The sequence below is a fragment of the Esox lucius genome, chromosome 20 (genome assembly GCF_011004845.1).
Source record: "Esox lucius isolate fEsoLuc1 chromosome 20, fEsoLuc1.pri, whole genome shotgun sequence".
NCBI classification, from domain to species: Eukaryota; Metazoa; Chordata; class Actinopteri; order Esociformes; family Esocidae; genus Esox; species Esox lucius.
This window is the reverse complement of record NC_047588.1, coordinates 17,727,988-17,751,571: the sequence shown is the minus strand read 5'-3', so window position 1 is coordinate 17,751,571 and position 23,584 is coordinate 17,727,988. Positions and strand designations below refer to the sequence as shown.

General features: G+C 40.1%; 1 protein-coding gene across 2 annotated transcripts; it reads left to right on the top strand.

Moving 5' to 3' along the window:
• Positions 1-8,280: 8,280 nt before the first annotated feature.
• txnipb (thioredoxin interacting protein b) lies at positions 8,281-12,206 on the top strand. Of its 2 annotated transcripts, none has more exons than XM_010905253.4 (6): positions 8,281-8,760; positions 9,496-9,571; positions 9,676-9,823; positions 10,089-10,448; positions 11,055-11,363; positions 11,486-12,206. In XM_010905253.4, exons 1-6 carry the CDS (start codon positions 8,505-8,507, stop codon positions 11,531-11,533), a joined length of 1,197 nt encoding a protein of 398 aa, XP_010903555.2. In that variant the 5' UTR covers positions 8,281-8,504; the 3' UTR covers positions 11,534-12,206. The 2 variants fall into 2 exon arrangements, with proteins under 2 accessions (XP_010903555.2, XP_010903556.2); XM_010905254.4 differs by having other exon boundaries at positions 8,284-8,760; positions 11,055-11,400.
• The last annotated feature ends 11,378 nt before the right edge of the window (positions 12,207-23,584 follow it).

Sequence of the window (23,584 nt, the reverse complement as noted above, 5' to 3'; positions counted from 1 at the left end):
TGAATTTATTGAGGAAAAACACAACGGTCAGGGTCATTCGAAAAAGTCTGTTTTTTTTAATTTTTATTTCATCATATGCAGGGGTGAAGAAAAAGAGTGAGAACACTTAACTTTGCTTCATCTAACAGAATATGCTGGTTTAGATAACAGTTCATTGTACAGTGAGTGGCTTCACAGGTTGGCTTTTTGTCTGTGAGTTGGCTGAGGCTGTGTTCCCCTGATCAGTGGCTTTTAATCAACCAATGGTTGCGTTCCATGTCAGTGCTATCTGTCAGATTGCTATAACATGTTGTGTTCCACTGCTCAGACTATTGGGGGGGGTGATGAAAGAATTTGAACTATCAGGGGCGAAAGTCATTGGCACCATTGTTTCCGGAATTGTCTGCAACCTTCTAATGCCAGGACAATGGCGATGAGCTACTGTCTATAATTTTTCAGAATATTGTGAAAACACAAGAAGTCAGCTTAAGTCACTCCTCCATAAAGAATATTTTCCTGATCTTTAATATCTTTCAGTCTGCGCTTAGTGTCTGTCCTCTCCAATTCAGAGCACATGTTTTGTTGGGATCCTAGTTAGAAGACTGAGATGATCCTTGGAATGTAGTGATTATGTGATAATCCAACCATTTCTAATTTCCACCTGTTTTATTAAGCAAAATGAAAAAGGTTGTCTGTTGAATATGCATAGTTCTGTCTCCCTCTGGTGGAGAGTTTTGTCATGACATCCTTGAAAATGACATCAGAACTAAACTTTTCCAGGGGTTGGTGCTTAGAAAATGTGTGCTGGAAAGCTGCCAGTAAGTCTATTTGCAACTAGTGAAGATAATGGATTGGTCATGAGCACACAGTTCAAAAGACATCATGAAAATATAGAAGAGGGACAAATTTAATTAAAAACCTGAATAAATGAGTGGAAGAACATAACAAATGTTCTTCCAAAGATGCTTCCATGTAGGTGTAATACATGATACAATTAAGCAGTTATCGTATATGCTTTATGGCATGTACAAAACTGCTGAGAAGGCCCAGTTGACCTTGATGAATGGTTTGATTAGCATGAAAATGTTGTGAATCATATCCTATAGTCTTCGCAGTAATTATATCTCAACCCAGTTGAACACTTATGGGAGATTTTGGACAGATGTGGTGTGTGGCCCAACACCTTACTGAGACACTTGTTGGTTTTTCCTCACTTTTGTCACTCTTGGTCTAGTACATAGATATACATAAACAATAAGACCTTCTGATTCCCTTAAGCTTAAACATTTTAACAGGTGACTTTAACTTATTTTAATGCTTTGCCATGCTTTTCCATGTATTCTACAGATCCGGTTTGTTTTGTTACTGTCTGGTCTCATACCTAGTTAAAATAAGTAGGTTTTGTTTGTTAAAATAGTGTGTTGTTTAGCTGCTGCATCTCGTAATAATAGTAATAATAATTTAACTTCAATAGGTAGTTTTATTATCGAAAAGAACCAAAAAAGCATTTGAAAAAGCATTTGAAAAAGCATTTGAAAAAGCAAAATATAGTGGATATAAAAAGTGAACACACCCTTGATAAAATGCAATTTCTTTGTGATGTAAAGGAATGAGATAAATCATGTCAGAACGTTTTCCACTTTTAATGTGACCTATAATGTGAACAATTCAATTGAAAAACTAACAGAAATCTTTGAGGGGGGAAAAACTTTACAATAACCTAGTTGAATAAGTGTGCACACCCTCTTATAAATGGGGATGTGGCTGTGTTCAGAATTAACCAATCACATTGAAAAATGTATTTGCCCAATCCATGCGCTTCAATTTGTGAATCTTATTCAGTGGTGGTCTTCTATCAGCCTTCTTGACCATGGCCATGTCTCTGAGCACTTGACACCTTGTACTTCTGGACACTCCAGGTAGGTTTCAGTTCTGGATTATGGTAGCGCTGGAGGATAATGGGTCCCTAGTATCTTCACATTTAATTCTTCTCATGTCTTTTGCAGTTAATTTGCCTTCTTTTCTTCTCCATTCATTATTTGCACCCCAGTTGACAAACGTTTGAGTGTCACGCCTCAATAGTTTAGCCATCTCAAGAGTGTTTTGCATCTGTCTGAAAGGCATTTTACAATTTATGACTTTTCAGTGTCAGTTAAATCTCTTTTTTGGCCCATTTTACCAGAGGTCATGAAGCTGCCTAATAATAATGCACACGTTGATATAAGGTGTAATTCTCTTTCAACTAACCCTCCCTCATTACACAAATACCATCACCTGACAATGATTCAATCCAATGAGCATTCAAGTTTATATGGTTTGGAGTTGGAAAATGTGCATAGAAATAATGACATGATTGGAATACTCACTTGCCTAATAATTGTGCATGCAGTGTATGCAGAATGTAGGCTACAGTCCAAACAACAAAACAAAGCAATTTGACCCACTGTCAGCACTCATGAGTTATAGGGCAAAACCTGTTAAGACTACGGACATGAGTTGGAAAAGAACATTTGCCCAACCAGTGGCTCTGGCAAGATTTGATTTCATAGTATGCACAAGAACTGCCCGTCCATTTGTTGGCTACCTTTAACATCTAGGTTCCCACGCGCACACACACGCAATCTACTCAGCGAGCGAGCAAGAGAGAGAGATTGATTCCTGTTATTATAGTTTTTTTTATAGCCCAGAGAAACATGCAATGTCAGCAACGATTAAGGGCAGAAAAATGTGATCATGCAATGACCTATAGCCACTGACCAGCAGTGGCAGTAATAATGATATGGGGGCCATAGGCAGAGACTTGTTGAGGCCACAACATCTATTATTTACCTTATTGTCCTTATCAAAGCTATCCCGGCAATGTTTTGAACATTCCTTCTTTCTGTATTGTTGCATGGAACTGCCACTTCCAAAGACACTTGCATTGCTGCCCCTTTTAGTAGAGTAAATCAATTTAAAATTATTATCTGAAGGGTACTTACTGTCTTTGAAGCTATGACTACAGCGAAGCAAAGCACTTAGCCACTTTGTTGGAGTATACAGTTTCTTAATCATGATCAGTCAAGTGCATTCATATACCTTCCTTTTCTCACTATGCTGCACCTTACCTTATCTGTCAGCTGGGAGGGCCCATGTGCCTGGATCAGACATTATATTCTGTGTCACTAAACTGTCACAGCTTTCTTGGGGAGCCAGGGGAGGGTAAATTGCTATCGCCATCGTGATCAACATTGGCATCATTGTAATCAAATTGCATGATGTTAGAAAAACAACATGTTGGAATTGAATCAAGGTCTTCTTAACCTTTGTCTGGTGGCCGTTCATGGTGGTCAGGACAGGGATTGCTCTTTCTTAGGTGACTGTCAAACCGTCATATTAATATTCACGTTTATGACACAATTAGTAGCTGCAGCCGCTAAGCTACTACTAATATGGGCACTTATTTTCCTCCTTCCTTCTTTTTTCTGCCCCGCTCACATACCAGCGTTTTATATTTTAAAAGCTATGCTGTCCATCTCTTCCATAGTGTAACAGGCTCAGGCTGACTGAATAAACAACCTAAACATCTTTCAGATGGTGGAAGTTGAACAGAAATATGGGACAGACCATTTGAGTGTGGGGGGGGGGGATAGTTCTCAGACATGAATAATGAATTTTGAGTAACAAGATCAGATCTTAAGACAAAAAATAAACATGACATTTTCTATTGTATTTCAGTTTGAATTTTCACAGGGCAGCTGCCCACCTTGCCTAATGGTAGCGACATCACTCGGCCTTCAGTATCAAACGGCTTGAGTGTTCGTTGGGTAGTGGTAAGTTATTTATTGGATGCAGTCAAAAATGCATCTAAAGCACATTATTCCCCAAAAAATGTATTCCAAAGACAGGATCTGCAGTCACAATTTTATTTTCAAGACAAAACCATGAAAAAAAAAAATGTACACATGGTGTATACAGGATTACAGCTGCGGGCGCCACTGCGCACAACACTCCCTACAAATGACAAAAAAAATGGCAAACGTACCCCTTATCAATATTAATAAGAATAGTAAACATTTTACAAATTGTACTTTTCTGCAGTCAACTCTTTGGAGATAGTTAGTTTGTGTTGAAAATCTGCACTGAGGTTTCACCTATTATCTGGAGATCTACAAAGAACTGAAATGAAGGACATTCAGATCTACTCTACTTAAAGTTTTGAGAGTATTGAACAATTTCTGCAACTTGGATAATTGGGCCCATGGCTGGATCATTAATGGACAAGGCACCACTTCGAGTCAGGCACCAGCAAGGTGGAGGAGGGGTACTGGTATGGGCTGCTATCATTAAGGATGAGGTAGTTGGACCTTTTCAGGTTGAAGATGGACTGAAACTCAACTCCCATACCTACTGCCAGTTTCTGGAAGATACGTTCTTCAAGCAGTGGTACAGGAAGAAGTCCTTAGCATTCAAGAAGGCCATGATCTTTATGTAGGAAAAATGCTCCATCACATGTATTAAAATACTCCACTGTTGGCTAGCAAGCAACGGCCTCAAAGATGTCCAAATAATGACCTGGCCCCCTTCCTTATCTGACTTAAATCCTATTGAGAATGTGTGGGCCCTTCTGAAACATGAGATTTACAGTCAGGGAAGACAATACATTGCTTTGAACAACATTTGGGAGGCTGTGGTTGCTGCTTCAGTGAAAGTTGATCGTGAACAGATGAAGAAACTGACAATGGATGGAAGGCTCATGGAAGTTATTGAAAAGAAGGGTGGCTATATTGGTCACTGAATATTTTTTGAAAAGACACAAACTTTAAAAATTGAGAATAAACAAGTGAGTTGGGAAACTATTTTCTGTAATTTTGTTGCCTAATAATTCTGCACACCAATTGTGGCCTAATAATTGTGCAAACATATATTCCCCTGAGAAAGATCAAATATAACCTTTCCTTTATTTATCATTCAGGTTTGAGGTTCAATTATATTTTGGATTGACATAAAGCATTGTGATTGTTCAACAATAAAATAAAACTTGAGAAATACAATTTGCCTGATAATAGTGCACGCAGTGTATCTGTTCCTTGGTGGATAGTGCTGGATGAGGTTATGTGCTCAAAGGCATGTTCATTACTATACATTTGAGGTCTGCCTACTGAGAAGGCTGTGATAGTGTGTCTGCCACTACCACTGTTTTACTGAGTTGCGTCGAATCGCATCAGTCTCAGTAAGTCTGACATTTCTTTGGTACCATTTCTAAATCTTCATTATTTAACATAGGGACAACTGGTTTGTGATCTGTTATTAGTCTAAAACTGTCCATACCGACAAGGTATTTTCTGGAAATGTTTGCATGCCCAAACTCCTTCTATGCTCATATCTTGTTTCAGTAAGCCACAGACTTTGATCTCTCTCCACTGAGTTGTAGCAGTACTTCATCTAGTCCATTACTGTGTTCATCGGCTGACACTTTGGTCTCTTTCGGGTCATAGCAGGCCAGGAGAGATAATTAAGGATTATTTCCTATTTTGGAAAACCTTTTATTGTGGAGGGCTAGGCAAATGTGTCTACTGTAGCTAGCAACATGAATCATTCTTTTCCTATTCTTATTGAGATTCTTTAGGTCAAACCATAAACATACACTACTGTTCAAAAGTATGCTGTCACTTAGAAATGTCCTTGTTTTCCATGAAAACCTCAACAAATCCTCCATTTGCAGCAATTACAGCCTTTGCAGACCTTTGGCATTCTTGTTGTCAATTTTTTTAGGTAATCTGAATCTTCCTGAAGCACCTCCTACAAGTTGGATTGGCCTTGATGGACACTGCTTATGTACCATACAGTCAACTTGCTCCCACAACAGCTCAGTAGGGTTGAGATCTGGCCACTCCATTATAGACAGAATACAAAACGACTGCTTCTTCCCTAAATAGTTCTTGCATAGTTTGGAGCTGTGCTTTGGGTCATTGCCCTGTTGGAGGAAATTGGCTCCAATCAAGTGTCATCCACAGGGTATGGCATGGCAGTGCAAAATGGAGTGATAGCCTTCCTTCTTCAAGATCCCTTTTACCCTGCAAATCTCTCACTTCACAGCCATCAAAGCAGCCCCAGATCATCACATTACCTCCACCATGCTTGACAGATGGTGTTAAGCAGACTTCCTGCATCTTTTGATTTGGTCTGCGTCTCGGGAATGTTCTTTTTCTTAATCTTTGAGACTGGTATTTTGCAGGTACTATTTAATGAAGCTGCCAGTTGAGGACCTGTTTCTCAAACTAGACACTAATGTATTTGCCATATTACTGAGTTGTGCACCAGGGCCTCCCACTCCTCTTTCTATTCTGGTTTGAGACTGTTTGAGCTGTTCTGTGAAGGGAGTAGTAAACAGCATTGTACAAGATCTTCAGTTTCTTGGCAATTTCTCACATGGAATAGCCTTCATATCTCTGAAAAATAATAGACTGACAATTTCCAGAAGAAAGTCATTTGTTTCTGGCCATTTTGAACTTGTAACTGAACCCACAATTGCTGATTCTCCAGATACTGAACTAGTCTAAAGAAGGACAGTTTTATTTTATTTTTAATCAACACAACAGTTTTCAGCTGTGCTAACATAATTGCAAAAAGGTTTTCTAATGATCAATTAGCTTTTTAAAATGATAAACTTGGATTAGCAAATACAATGTGCCATTGGAACACAGGAGTGATGGTTGCTGATAATGGGCTGCATATGGTTTCACTCCCTCTAAAATATCTTAACTGCTTCGATCATCAGTGTCCCATGTTCCCCAAAAACTGTGCTCACCTCTTCAATCGTATGAACTAGTCCCATCTCAGGTGATGCTGCTATACTAAGGGTGTTTTACTGGTGTGCTCCCTATTTCTAATTCAACAGTCAAATGGTCTGCAATGCCTTTATCAATGGTGCCTAGATAGAATGAGTCCTCTCTCTAATCTTGATTTGTAATGTCCGTTGTCATGGTTCCCTTTTACTGGTTGTTTGTCATTCCTCCATTCTGAACTCCATGCTAGCTCGTCGCCTCCTGCTGGGTGATTTGATGCATGGTGTCCTCTGTTGGCCACACTGTACCTCTGTTTGCACCTCTGTCTACAAGGTAAAGTCTGTCATCAGTTGCTGTTTCCTTGAGAGCTGATGTGTTCAGATCTATGTTATTCAAAGTCACAGTTCTTTGTGTGTGCTCTTAGCAGCACTTTCCTATTCTCTCAAAGTGTCTGTACTTTCTGGAAGGAGCATGCTCTATTGTGGAATCATCTTGGACATGAAGTACTCTTCAAACTTTCCAACCACTATGTCGTAGTACTCTTCTTGACCACCGAATATGAATATCTTAAATATATTTTCGGCCTCTGGCCCCATTAAGGGTATATGGGTGCTGACTTGAACTTCACACTCCTCCTCTCTTAGCTTAATAGCTATTCTGATAGCTGAACGAGAGCTAGTACTTAAGGTATTACCTTTGGGTCCAAACTGCGGCAAAATACCAAGGACAGTGCAGACCATGGGGGATAGACATCCGTTACTAGCACCAGTCAAAAACCCTTGACTAGGTCTGTGTTGTGGTGGGTAAGCTACATGATTACTTGAGTATCTAATGTATTCACACTCCATCATTTTGTATTTGGCACGGCGTCACTACTACTGAAATGACAGACTTGCAAAGATATACAGAAATGTCAACGTTCTGAGATGCTGTCAGTCTAGCAACTTTATGGCATATGTTTTGGTCATGACCATTTCTGAGAGGCCTCTGAAACCTAATCTTTAAGGTGTTTTCTTATTCATGTCACAGTTCCAACCTGTTCACTTCTGTACTTGCTGTGCCCTCAAATGTTTAGGTTACAACCCATCAGGCATACGTGGTGGAGGCACATTCTGTAATACATTTTTGTTATGTAATTGTATCTGAGGTAAAGTTAAAACTTGTGAAATAGTGAAATAGTGTTATTCCATGTCTATCTTTTGCAGGGACGAAATAGATTCCTTGTTATTTCCTTTGTTGTTCGCATATTGCTGAATATGTCAACACTATAAATAAGGTACTGTAACTGCCCACTCATTGACCAGGCCATGTAAAACACAGTGCAAAATTAACCTGCCCATCTTGTGTGGCATGGTCCCTGTGCCACGCCTACATGCTTAATAACATAAACTCATTGCTTTACCATGAGCTGTCCACGCGCTCACTCAGTGCTCTGATTGCGAAGGAGAAACACATATTAGAGATTTTGACCAATGACAGAGCTGTACATGCAGCAGTTCACACCGTGCATTCGCAGACCGCATGCATCCTGTGACGGGATAACGAGTCTGATTGCGAGACGGGGTTGGGACTTGGGAATCCATATAAAACCGTTGCATAGACGGGCTGTTTACAGTATGCTCCGATTTGTGCAGTTGATGACAATAAATAGGTAATATTAAAAGTATAACAACATTATATTGGTATACTGTTGGACATTGGCTAGGTCGTATATTTTATTTCCATACTTATTGTCTTGGACACTGAACTATTATTAAAATGGTCATCGGTAAAAAGAATGTGAAAACCTTTGAGGTTGTTTTCCATGATCCTTCAAAGGCTTTTTACTCCAGTGGCGACAAGATTGCGGGGAACATTGTGGTTGAAGTGTCTGAGGTGACTAAGGTGTCCGCAATTAGAGTGTTTGGAATTGGATGCGCAACGGTCGAGTATGCGAAAGGAAAGCAGCGGTGTCGTGAAGACATTGAATATCTGAAATACGAAGACACCGTTGATTTGGACCGCCAGACCAGAGGTAATGTTACAGAATATGATACAAATAATGTTTCGGCGTGTAAATAGCCACACATTGCAACCGTCGCCATTCAGCTATACGCACTACCTGTGGTTGCAAACGTTAAAAATGCATCACACTGCGCAAAGATATAACTTTATATAGGCAATTTTTTTAAGCAGTAAGAGCTATTATTATATTTATTTTCACTTGACTTTGTTAATGAGGTGAGTATGTCTGTACAGTGGTGTTTAATATAAACACCCCATAAGCACTTATTGCTTTGGCTGCACTGGATTTTTAAACACTTAACTTTATAGCAATTTGATTGACGCGATTAACAAAATTACCTATTGATTGGATACATGGAGGGTGTAGGATGAGACAGTGACTATATTGACCAAACACCAGAAATCAGTGCCACCATTGCATGTCACAATGTTTTCACAATAACAAAAAGATTCATAAATAAAGGTTGTTTAATTTTTCAGTTATCCTGTACGATGTGCATTAACGAACCCATAAAAAGTATGTTTTCTGTTACATTTCATTACTGACCTCTTATGGTCTCTTCAAAGTGCCCTGTCTTTCTCTTCTACTGTTGCTATACCCTGTTTCATTTTCTGTTTTTTTTTTTAAAATCAGTTTAAGTATTGCATTTAACAATGGCAAAGTAGGCCTCTTAAGAAATTAAGTTCAGGTTGTTTAACCACAAACCTTTTAAGGCAATGCCGCAGTGTAATGTCTTTCTCTCAGATCCTGATGGCTCTGTCACTCTCAAGCCTGGGACAAAATATGAGTACATGTTTGGTTTTGAGCTGCCACAGCCTGGGTAAGCCTAAAATGAATGTTAAATCTGAGTTGTCAAATTTGTTACTTATAAGCCGGAATAATGACAGTGTGCTGTGAATAAGATACCTGCTGTTCTTCTCACAGGCAACTGGTGTCATCCTACCAGGGGAAGTATGGCAGTGTCCAGTATTATGTCAGGGCTGTGATGGAGAGGCCTTCCCACCCTACCTTGGAGTGCAAGAAACCCTTTGAAGTGGAGGAGCCTTTGGACATCAACACACCTGACATCCTGGTACTTACAGTAATCGCTCATGCACGTCATCATAATTATTACCGCAGTGAATATGGGCCACTTGGTAGTCAGTACAATATTCACATTGAAATTGCAACTTGATAATGACTGCATTATACACCTTTTTCTCCTGATTGAGCAATGTAATGGTCATGTGTGGCATAGTACTTTTAAGGGCTAATTGGATGGGGTTAGGCTTCATGGTTGCCATGCAATCAAAGTGCTTCACTCCTTTTCATGTTTCTCATTGTTTATCTCCACTCAGGCTCCAGCCACAGGTGTAAAGGACAAGAAGCTCACCTGCATGTTCATCCCAGATGGACGTGTGTCCATCTGTGCCAAGATCGAACGCAAGGGCTACTGCGAGGGCGAGGAAATCTCCATAAGTGCCAAGTTTGAAAACACCTGCTCGCGCATTGTGGTGCCCAAGGCGGCCATCGTGGCCAAACACACCTACCAGGCCAATGGCAGGACCAAGGTTCTGAGACAGAAGCTCTCGACCGCGCGAGGCAACCATATCATCTCGGGAATGTCTGACATGTGGCAGGGCAAGACCATCCGAGTGCCCAAGCTCAAGCCCTCACTCCTGGGGTGTGACATCATTCACTTGGACTATGTCCTCATGGTGAGCCATAAACTTGAGACAGTGGTTACAGTAGTGATTGTAGAAAACACAAGTTACATTTACATCTTGTGATGATATTTTGATGATATAACGTACCATATTGTTTGAAAGAAAAAGGCCTGTTCCATCTCATCTGAATTATGCCCTGTTGGGTTTATGTCTGGGTACTGTACTGGCTGCCAAGTAAAGAGAAGAAGGATTTGTTGCACCAGGCAAAATATTTTGTCCACTCCTCAGCTGTTTACTGGCCTATTGGAACCTTCTTGTCTTTGTAGCTAATATAAGTGAAACCTGTGTTGTCGAATGCTTCAGATAGCCCATCTTCGACAAGGACCGACGAGTTGTGTGTATTTCTCTTGTGATTCCTCTGCGGCAGACTCATAATAAGTCACAGTATAGAAAAACAACTCAAATAGAACGAGAATCGCAATTAAAATACCGTACTATGTTACTATGTTCATAGTGTCTGCATCAAGGTATTATGGTCATTGTATTGTAACTTCCCTAGAAATCCCTTGCACCAGACAGGATGCTGTAATCCTCACACTAAAAGGGACAGGACTTGTAACCTAGAAGTTACCATTTCCTAATATGTCTATTCTTCAGATCTATGTCCACATTCCCGGCAGTGACAAGGTGGTCGTAGAGTTACCCCTGGTCATTGGAACTGTCCCGTTCAGTGACTTTGGCAGCCGAACCAACAGCATGAGCAGCCAGGCGGAGTCCCTCGACACACCCTCCAGTAGCTTTTCGTCCCTGCGTCTCCCATCACAACCCCCCAGCTACAGCAACATCTCCCGTGACTGCTTCATGGATTCCCCCCTCACACCGCTGCTGGACTGTGAAGATGATGATGAAGGACTCTTTATGCGCCCCCCAAAGTTCCAGTACCCTCCTCCCCCGGCATACACTGAGGTAGAGGGGTGGGGAGTTGGAGATGGACATTTTGAAGGTATAATCAGTTACTGTACCACTGACCTCCACCCTTTTAGAGGTGGTGTGATTATTTTTCTTTTAACGGTTCTTCTTTCTCTTAGGTTGACGAGGATCTGAATAGCAATGACTATGTTCTTCAAGTCTCCTAGAGCAAATGGAAGTTACGATCTATCACTGTTGTAGTCAAAGCACTGGAAGTTTGCCTTTGTGAGACAAGGGAATGGGCTGGTGATTGGTTAAAGAGTATCACAGCGGTGAACCAGAGGGAGCGTGGGACCCTAACCATGGAAACCTTAAAGGAACTGAAATGTGGACTTGACAATCAGTTTGAAGTGACACTTCAAGTTGAAGGTCTATAAATTGCATTGCAGTCTTTACCAGAAACTGATCGTTATATGTCTGTCTATAACAATCTAGTCAACCATCTAGTCATTCCAAGGTAGTTCTAGTGTGTTCAAGCATTGACAATTGCTATATTGTTCTCTCAGAGAATAAAACAATGGTAGAGTAAACATCCATACATTGAGTGTGCACAACTATCTTCTTATGCCAGACAGATGTAATGCACTGACCATGCAAAAGTAATGATGGGATATAAAGCATTTCGACTATAAATGTATAAGTACTTTTGGATAATAAAACATTTGTGTATTTATAGTCTTCTAGATTTATACTAGGCAGTATAACACTATTGTTAACTCAAAGGTTTATGGCTGAAGAAAGGGACGTCATGCTTATTACCAAGCTTGTTGACTGGGAGTTACTAAATCTATGATTGTTTTGAATTTGTATGTAAAAAAGTTTATATAATGAGACCCTATGGGTTGGTTTTCTATGTAAATAAAATATAAATAAAAATTATTCCTTTTTTGCCCTCCCTTTTTCCTTGCTTATACAATGGAATTTAGACAGTTTGGCAGTTAAAAAAAAATGTTTGTCTCTATTTCTGCACTCTGACAATGAAATGATCTCGTGACAATGGGATTAAATTGACAGAGCATTAATGTTCTGGTATTTAGTCGCTGGCCGTCATTATGTAGATATATCTGAATCAATCTGTCAGACCTCCAAAATATTAGGTGTGCTTTAGACTAGTGTAAGTTAAGAAAAAGAAACTAAGCACAGGTGGGTTTAACAAACAACTGGTACACCAAGAAAGACCACTATAGTGGATGACCAATTAATACTTTCCATGGTGGATAAAAACTACTAACTGTCCGAAAGATCTGGAATACTTTCCAGGGGTTATGGACAGATGTAGAAAACACAATAGTTCAATAGATCTGGAATATTCTCCAGGGTTTAGGGACAGATGTAGAAAACACAACAGTCCAACAAATCTGGAATACTCTCCAGGGGTTAGGGACAGATATAAAAAACACAAATAAGCTTCAAGAACAGAACAGGCAGGTTGTAGTTTTGCAAAAACAAAATACCTAAAAGAGCATGTGGAAGAAAGCTCTGGAACAAAGTATTATGGACAGGTGAGATGAAGAAGCTCAAGGACTGGATGGGGGTTCATGTTGTGTGGCTATGTTTATTGACCTTTCGATAAGGCCTTGATGCAGTTTATTGTTCCATCCTTTTGAAGAAACTGGCCTCCATTGGTCTTGCTAGGAACACTTGCTCATCACTTGGGAACTATCTGAGTGATAGAACCCTGGCCATTGTAACTGATGGTGTTAGGTCACATTTCCTGGTTGTTCAAAAGGGAGTTCCTCAAGATTGGATTTTGGGATCTTTTTTGTTTACTCTATATAGATGAAATTTGTACGACTGTTAGAAATTGTAAATATAATTTCTATGCTGATGACACAATAATAATGCTACTGGCAAATCCCATGCTCAGGCTTTTGCTCATCTCCAGTCAGATTTTCTGTGTCTACAGATCTTTTAGATCTTAAGTTGGTGTTAAATATTTTCTTCAAAGTGCAGAAAGCAACATGTGGATGAGCTTAAGATTAGTTCTTTGCTAGGCTCTGTCATAGAACCTGTTCAATCTTATAAATACCTTGGTATATGGGTAGATGAACATCTCTCCTTCAAAGCACATATTACAGATTTGGTAAGGAAACTGAGATTTAAAATCGTTTTTTTTTATAGAAACAAAGCATGTCTGTCCTTTCAGAATAGACTTTTGTGCACAGTTCTCAGCTGTAAAAGAGACCTTGGTCTCAGTCTGACAGTCTGAATAAATTAAGGAAAAAATAAATACAAATAAGATTCACCCATACCAGTGATGGAAAGAGGAAAGTGTGTGAGAAAATAAAACGACCTGCCCATGATCCAAAAATACACTACCTCCTCTCTGAAATATTGTGGGGAAAGTGTTATGGGTAGGGCATTTATGGCTGCCATTGAAACTGGAGGTAACTCATTGCCATCACTTGATCATGTATACTGGCTATGCTAATTTGTCTTGATGATGTGACTGGAGCAGCAGGTTAATTCTCAAGTGTACAGGACCATGTTGTCTAATCAGATACAACCAAATGCCTCTAAACTAATTCAATAACGCTTCATCATGCATCAGGATAATGACCCCAAACACATTGCCAAAGTTACCAAAGCAAAATAATTTATGTCAATTAGAATTAAACTGTGTGTGCCTTTTGCATGCTGAAGACATAAAGGCCCCTAAAACAAGTAGGAACTGAAGTATCTGAACAGACCAGCGAAAATACCCAAACACATGTTAAATAGAAGTCATTACACACCTGCCATCATTTAAAGTGACTTTATTTAATCACAAATAAAGTTCAGCTGTTCTAGTAGGATTTTCCTGACATTATCTTAGGTGCATCTCAGAGCAAAAGCCATGGTCCGCAGAGAGCTTCCAAAGCATCAGAGGGATCTCATTGTTGAAAGATATCAGTCAGGAGAAGGGTATGAAATAATTGTCAAAGCATTAGATATACCATGGAACACAGTGAAGACAGTCATCATCAAGTAGAGAAAATATGGCACAACAGAGACATTACCAAGAACTGGATGTCCCTCCAAAATTGAAGAAAAGACGAGAAGAAAACTGTTCAGGGAGGCTTCCAAGAGGTCTACAGCAACATTAAAGGAACTGCAGAAATTTCTGGCAAGTACTGGCAGTGTGCTACATGTGACAACAATCTCCCGTATTCTTCATATGAATGGGCTATGGGGTAGGGTGGCAAGATGGAAGCCTTTTCTTACAAAGAAAAACATCCAAGCCCCCCAAAAGCATGTGGGAAAATGTGTTATGGTCTGATGAAACCAAGGTTGAACTTTTTGGCCATAATTCCAAAAGGTATGTTTGGCGCAAAAACAACACTGTACATTACCCAAAGAACACCATACCCACATTGAAGCATGGTGGTGGCAGCATCATGCTTTGGGTTGGTTTTCTTCAGCTGGAACCGGGGCCTTAGTCAGGGTGGAGGGAATTATGAACAGTTCCAAATACCAGGCAATTTTGGCAAAAACCTTCAGGTGTCCGTTAGACAGCTGAAGGTGAAGTTCACCTTTCAGCACGACAACGAACCAAAGCACACATCGAAATCCACAAAAGCATGGCTTCACCAGAAGAAGATTAATGTTTTGGAATGGCCCACCCAGAGCCCAGACATGAATCCAATTGAACAGCTGTGGGATGATCTGAAGAGGGCTGTGCACAGGAGATGTCCTCGCAATCTGACAGATTTGGAGTGCTCTTTCAAAGAAGACTGGGCAAATATTGCCATGTCAAGATGTGCCATGCTAATAGACTCCTACCCAAAAAGACTGAATGCTGTAATAAAATCACAAGGTGCTTCAACAAAGTATTAGTTTAAGGGCACACTCATGCAACCAAGTTATTGTGAGTTTTTTATTTTTTCCCTGCAAAGATTTCAGTTTGTTTTTCAATTGAATTGTTCACGTTATAGGTCACATTAAAGGTGGAATAAGTTCTGACATGATTTATCGTTGTCTCATTTTTTTACATCAAAGGAACCTGGCATTTTAACAGGGGCGTGTAGACTTTTTATATCCACTGTCTGTGGCCAAGTACTTAACACAAGTCCACTTCTTTATCAGAATAGCAGCGAATGGAGCACTACTGTGACGTGAATTAAGATCAGAAAATGGAGCACTACTGTGGCATGAATTAAGGTCAGAGAATGGAGCACTACTGTGGTGTGAATTAAGGTCAGAGAATGGAGCACTACTGTGGTGTGAATTAAGGTCAGAGAATGGAGCACTTACTGTGGTGTGAATTAAGGTCAGAGAATGGAGCACTACTGTGGCATGAATTAAGGTCAGAGAATGGAGCACTACTGTGGCATGAATTAAGGTCAGAGAATGGAGCACTACTGTGGTGTGAATTAAGGTCAGAGAATGGAGCACTACTGTGGTGTGAATTAAGGTCAGAGAATGGAGCACTACTGTGGTGTGAATTAAGGTCAGAGAATGGAGCACTACTGTGGCATGAATTAAGGTCAGAGAATGGAGCACTACTGTGTCATGAATTAAGGTCAGAGAATGGAGCACTACTGTGGTGTGAATTAAGGTCAGAGAATGGAGCACTACTGTGGTGTGAATTAAGGTCAGAGAATGGAGCACGACTGTGGTGTGAATTAAGGTCTGAACGAATTGGTCAACCATCTGCTGGGTGGGTGTGGTGTACCCACCTCCATTCAGATCGATAATATACCTTTGTTTTATTTTGATAAAATAGGCATAGCATGTCAAATTTGACCCTGAGATAATAAATTACAACACAACAGTCACAATAAAAATATTACCCCCAAACAATGATTTTCAACATTTTTCATCTAGAATTACAAAATGTACTTGTTTTTGAAATTGTGTGGTCCATATGGACCACATTCATTTAAGAATATACCACTTGGTATATTACTTGCTATGATAAACAAAACAAGCAAATATTTTATTTGACATTCATTTCCTAGCACTAGAGTACTGTACATTGACAGTGCCATGACAAATCATTTTCACCAGTTATTTTGCATTTTTGCATGTTTTTCACATTCAGATTATAACCCACATTTTGTGGGCTATTGTAATCAGGCATATGAACATATCCTAGATTGTGTTGAGAAACTATAAATGTACCAAAATAAAGATCTGAATTCATAGGCCTACAATAAGGAACATCTCTAATAGAAGAATTGGGGGAAAGGTGGATTACCAAAAATAGAAAAGAGAAAAGATATGAACAGATTTGACAGGCTGCCCAAAATAACCCAGTCTGAATTTCAGACAGACATTATGTGAGTTGAATTCACATGGCACAGGAGAGCCAGTGGTATTCTTAGGGGTTAGCTGGGTCATTGGGGGTACTGATAACACACACCCTAACAGGAGTGAGACAAAATGAATAGGGACTGTATAATATATACCAGGTTTATGATAAGCATTTGAAAATGTTGTGTTTTAGTCACTGGTATTCTGTGGATGAGTCTTCTAGAAAGAGCACACTCAGTCACGTACATACAGTATGATGAGGTGATATTCATTTAGCACTCTCTATGCATGAGTTAGCCTGCAGAGCAGCAGGGTTGGGTGGCAGGCAGCAAGCCACCTGAAACCCAACACTGCTGTTTATTCACTTCTGCAGCTGTTCTCAAAGAGCACCCCCTTTAAAAAATAGATCCGTTTCACACCTCTCTCTCTCTCCATCCATCTCTCTGTCTCGCTTTCCTTGCCGCTTTGCCAGCTCTCAGTTAAAGCCGCCGACCTGATGCTAACCAAAAGGATCTTGCCAAGTAGGTTGTTGTCAGCGTGTAGAAACCTTTACCCCACAGGCGAGGCAGGGCCTTAGCCCCATCATCCGCTGAAGCATCCAGGGGAAATATGGACAAAAAAGCTGTGAAAAAAATGGCATTCTTATTTATCAACTTCATCTTACACTCCAAAAATCACATGAATCTAAACTGTAATAAAGGGGGAAAAAATTCATCAAGAAATAATTGTTGAAGAAACTAAAGAAACTAAAACACGTGTTACACATTCATTCTGGAAGGCACTGTAAATACCTTAATGGGGTTCTAACAATTAAAGAGAATTGTAAGATGGCGAATTATTGCCTAGCAAAGTTTGTAACAACATCACAAATAGAGCTATGGTTATTTAATGGCTTAGTTATGGAAAAATATATTATGACAATACTCTGAGTATTACTGGCACTATCAGTGTTGTCTGAGCAGAATCTTCTGGAAAATCCTGATGAGTTTCTAAAGGTCAAGGGCATTTCCCACCAACTGATTTGCATTTACTGTATTGCCACCCTTTAGTCCTCCTCTTCCCTGGACTGTCCTGCTCATCTGCTCTGTAAATAATCTGCCATGGTACTTTTGCCTCAGCTCAGTCTTGGGAACAAGGAATAATCTGTTCCAATCAGATGGTTCATTTTACACTGCCCCTGCTCTCCATTTCTGCTGACCTACTTGGTACTTGAATTGTTTTTTGTATCAATCTTCAAAATGCACTTCCTCAGCCCCTAGTGAGATAAATCCATTTAAGCCTTAACATGATTGTACCACCCCTGTCTGAATGGCATTCTGCCGTTACAAAGGCCTTTAATTTAGAAGCATCCTTGACATCAAAGCAACAGTGGTTCCTCAAACCCCCATCGTATTGCAAGCACAAGTGATTGTGCAGCTGCCACTGAGTGGTGATTTCTTGGACCCAGTCAAGTACAATATGTCTCAAACCCCTGTGAGGAAGAAGGTCAAAAGCATCTTACAATAAAGCTTTTTGACTGTCATTAATAAAGTTGCACCACTTAAATGTGAGTCTGAATTGTAAGACACTAGATGTATGCTGAAGGCCAAATGGCATAACCCAAAACTCAAATAGGTCAGTAGTTAAAGTCACTGCGGGCCCTAGCCTTTTGGGGGCCCTCTAGCCTTTTGATCTGATGCCCTCTCTCCCCTATCGGTTAGGGGCTCTATAGGTCAGAGGCCCCAAGTGACTGCTTATATTGCTTATGCCTAGATGCTATGCTTATGCCGGCCCTGGTTAAAGTAACTGTTCAGTGAAATTGTTACCTTTAGTCATTGTGATTCATTGGTACCTACACTGATGAGCCAAAACATTATGAGAACCTGCCTTTCATGCTGCTGGTCCTAAGCGTGCCTCCAAAACAGCACTGACTCACCGAGGCATGGACTCTACAAGACCCCTGAAGGTGTGCCTTGGTATCTGGCACCAATGACACCATTGTCTTTGAACACAGCACATCACTGCATCCACACATGCAAGTTAAAACTCTACCAAGCAAAGAAGAAACCAGATATGACTAAGATCCAGAAGTGCTGCCGCCTTCTCTGGGCCCGAGCTTATTTAAGATGGACTGAGGCGAAGTGGAAAACTGTCCTGTGGTCTGATGAATAAACATTTTAAATTATTTTTGGAATCCTGGATGATGCATCCTCCGGTCTACAGAGGAGAGGATCCATCAGGCTTTTTATCAGCACACAGTTCAAAAGCCAGCATCCGTGATGGTACAGTGGGGAGATTTGTACAGTGGCGATTTTGCAGGTTTTCTTACTTACAAAGCATGTAGAGGTCTGTACTTCTTATCATAGGTACACTTCAACTGTGAGAGACGGAATCACATTGTATGATTTTTAAATAATTTATTTGCATTTTATTGCATGACATAAGTATTTGATCACCTACCAACCAATAAGATATCCGGCTCTCACAGACCTGTTATTTCTTCTTTAAGAAGCCCTCCTGTTCTCCACTTATTACCTGTATTAACTGCACCTGTTTGAACTCGTTACCTGTATAAAAGACATGTACACACACTCAATCAAGAAGACTCCAACCTCTCCACAATGGCCAAGACCAGAGAGCTGTGTAAGGACATCAGGAATACAATTGTAGACCTGCACAAGGCTGGGATGGGCTACAGGACAATAGGCAAGCAGCTTGGTAAGAAGGCAACAACTGTTGGTGCAATTATAAGAAAATGGAAGAAGTTCAAGATGATGGTCAATCACCCTCGGGGCTCCATGCAAGATCTCACCTCGTGGGGCGTCAATGATCATGAGGAAGGTGAGGGATCAGCCCAAAACTACACGGCAGGACCTGGTCAATGACCTGAAGAGAGCTGGGACCACAGTCTCAAAGAAAACCATTAGTAACACACTACGCCGTCATGGATTAAAATCCTGCAGCACACGCAAGGTCCCCCTGCTCAAGCCAATGCATGTCCAGGCCCGTCTGAAGTTTGCCAATGACCATCTGGATGATCCAGAGGAGAAATGTGGTCTGATGAGACAAAAATAGAGCTTTTTGGTCTAAACTCCACTCGCCATGTTCGGAGGAAGAAGAAGGATGAATACAACCCCAAGAAAACCATCCCAACCGTGAAGCATGGAGGTGGAAACTTTCTTCATTCTTTGGGGATGCTTTTCTGCAAAGGGGACAGGACAACTGCTCTGAATTGAGGGGAGGATGGATGGGACCATGTATCCTGAGATCTTGGCCAACAACCTCCTTCCCTCAGTAAGAGCATTGAAGATGGGTGTGTGGCTGGGTCTTCGAGCGACAGCGACAGCCCCGAAACCTGAAGGATCTGGGAGAAGGTCTGTATGGAGGAGTGGGCCAAAATCCCTGCTGCAGTGTGGGCAAACCTGGTCAAGAACTACAGGAAACATATGATCTCTGTAATTACAAACAAAGGTTTCTGTACCAAATATTAAGTTCTGTTTTTCTGATGTATCAAATACTTATGTCATGCAATAAAATGCAAATGAATAAAAAATCATACAATGTGATTTTCTGGATTTTTGTTTTAGATTCCGTCACTCACAGTTGAAGAGTACCTATGATAAAAATGACAGACTTCTACATGCTTTGTAGAAGTGGGAAAACCTGCAAAATTGGCAGTGTATCAAATACTTGTTCTCCCCACTGTGTGCATTAGTGCACATGGCATGGGTGACTTGCACATTTGTGAAGACAACAGCTTTTTCAGTGAATGCCTTTTTTTATTTCAGCAAGACAATGCCAAACCACATTCTGCATGTATTACAACAGCATGGCTCCGTAGTAGTCTGGGTGCTAAACCGGCCTGCCTGCAGCCCAGACCAGTCACCCATTGAAAACCTTTGGCACATTATGAAACAAAAAATCTTACAAAGGAAACCCTGAACTGTTGAGCAGCTGCAATTCTACATCAAACAAGAATGGGAAAACATTTCACTTTCAAAACTACAGAAAATGGTCTCCTCAGTTCCCAAACATTGACGGTGTTTAAAGAAGAGGTGATGCAACACAGTGGTAAAGATGCCCCTATCCCAACCTTTTGAAACATGTTCCTGGCATTAAATGCAAAATGTTTCAACATTTGATATGTTGTCTGTGTACTATTTTCAATTAAATATAGTGATAAAGGATTTGCACATCATTGCATTCTGTTTTTATTAGCATTTTACGCAGCATCCCAACTTTTTTGGAAATGTTGTGGTAGTAAATATAATCACATTTAGCAAAACCATTGCTAAGAAAATCGAAAATGGTTTTTCAGGATAGATGTATAATCTTTTTCAGATGGGACACATCAAATAGTATTATTTAGTGTGTCTTTGTTGACACGCAAATACCCATGCAGTTTTCCACAGCAGACAACCACCTGCAGATCGGTTTATGGCTAAATTATTACATTTGTTTATGGCTGGACAAGCTAAATAATTGAGTGGTTTGATAGTAATATTTAATAAGCTCAGGTTCATACTCTCTTCACAACTGCAAAATGTATTTTGGACAAGTGTTTTACTGCTTACTTTAATTGCTTACTCTATAGTACATGGTGGTGATTAAACTCCACAGGGTAACAGTGATTCCAGAGTTTATTCTCCACAAAGGACACTTGCCTACCTATTCCACAGTTTATTGCCAAGACCTTAGCAACCTTGTGTTCACAACAGCCTCCTCTCATTAATGTCAACCGTCCTTACATGACCTGGCGGCTGAACACTGGCCCCAAATCATCTGTATCCCCTTGATTCAGGATATGTTGTTTATAAAACAACACTCTGATAAAATAACAAAACTAATAACATTTTATTTTAATATCCCAACCTGTTTAATATACTGTACCTCCCCTTTCAAGGCACTGAGATTACTCATATAATTGAGAACTCATTGGAAGGGAACATTCATCCACACAGAATATGTCCAGACCCCTAAAATCCTTTGGTCTGTGTTACAGGCTTACCAACTTAAATCAACCTTTTCTTTGTGGTTTTTGATGTGTGCTTTGGGTCACTGACTTGAAGTAAGATCCACTTGTGTCTCAGTTTCAGTCGCTTGGCAGAGCCAGCAAGGTTCTTGGCTAAAATCTATGTTGAGTGTACTTCTCCTGTATCAGCCCTGCACCAAGTCCTTGAGAGGGCCAGCAAGCCCAGGAGATTCAGGAACATGGACAGTAACAATAAATCAAATTATGTTTTAAGCCAGGGCCATACAACTCCATCCAGTTTCATCTACTTCTGATATACCTAGTAAACTCACCATTGAGTGTAGTTTGACTGAATTTACATCTATCAGATGTTATTTTAAAAACAATGGGCGCTACTATTAATTTAATGCTACCATTAATGTTTCTGTTAACCTATCGAATGTTTTAAGCATCCAATAGCATTGCTCTTTTAATCATTTTCAAGCATTTGTTTGTGAACATGTCTCCGATAAACGTAATTTACCTACAACAGCTGCGCAATGTCTGTGCTTCACACAGCGTTGTTGAGCATACCATTTAGTAGTTAGATTCCAGACACTCTCACAAATCAAATAGCTCCATTCCATAAGATTGTGTAGCAAACCTGATTCGAATAAATGAACCCATTGCCATTGGAGTTAAGATTATAAAGTGACGAAGACTACTCATAGAGGATAACCTAAAATGAGTATGATAGCATTGGCCATTAGAGACAGGTGGCATTGATAAAGACAGATGGCAGTTTGCTGAAGACTGTGGCAGGAAGCCACATAAAGAGCTGACCATCTGGTGGTAGGTTACAGGTCAAAGAGGGAGAGGAGGCCCCATCTCAATTTTTGCCAGCTGGATGATGTCCAGGGTCCAGTGAATTTACAGTAATGGCGTTTAACCCAAAACATGACTATAAAATTAGGACTTGGGAGGCATAAAAGAGCAGTTATACTCTTACTGCTCATTTGTTCTACAGTATGTTCATCAAACTGAAACATACAGTAGTTAGTGACAGTAGCAAGCTTAAGATAAAGTGCAATAAATGGTCTGAAAACAGACATTTGAATCTCGAAAAGCAAAGTAATTTGTGTTTGCATCACTGTGCAGGGACATCCACATGCTGCAGGCTCTATGCTTCTGTTCCACAGTGAGACTCCTAATTTAGCATTGAAACAAATCCAACAGAGGCCATGAGGATATGTCCTGTTACATAACTGAAGGGAGTGGCTGTGTATTTGTTTTTGTCTTGGATGACCACATGCATTTATATCCTTTAGACCTCCACTCCCTAAATTAATTTAGATTGAATGATAGAACTGTGTTATTAACAACCTATTTCATCTACTGCAGTGTTTCTAAAACCCAGGACTGGGGACCAGCACTGGTCCCTAGAGGAATTCCACCCGATCAGTGGCACATGCCTCATGAAAAAGTCCCACTGATTGGATTTTCACATACTTTATAACACCAAAATGATGTATCCACCTGCAATGTCCACTTATTGGCTGTTAACAGACTGCTTTCAATTTCACTCTTACGGATTACACTCAAGTTTTGTATGGTTTGAGCTATATTAGCTATTATGACCCCTTAAAAAAAGGTATGACTCTCAGTAAAATGCATGTGACGTTTCTCTCTATGACGCTCACACGTAAGATGCGTAAAAAAGTGACTGTTGACAATATCTCAATTGAAATATCTCAATCTTTCATAATGTTTACAGAACTCCCAATTCCATTTTCATGCAATAGTCTAAAAACAGATTTCTGTTTTGTGTTATTTTTGGGCTTATTAACATTGTGGAAGTAGCCTGAAGGTAAAAGAAAATCTTTATCATGTTTGTTTTTTTTAAAGTCCAAATGTGTCTTAAAATACCAAAATGTAATTACTTGATGGACAATGTTATGATTATATTAAAAATTTGTTAGGCTAGTTAACATATTTTTATTAATTAAAAGCAGTGGTCACTTGCAGTCCACAGAGCAAGAAGCCCATGCTTTGC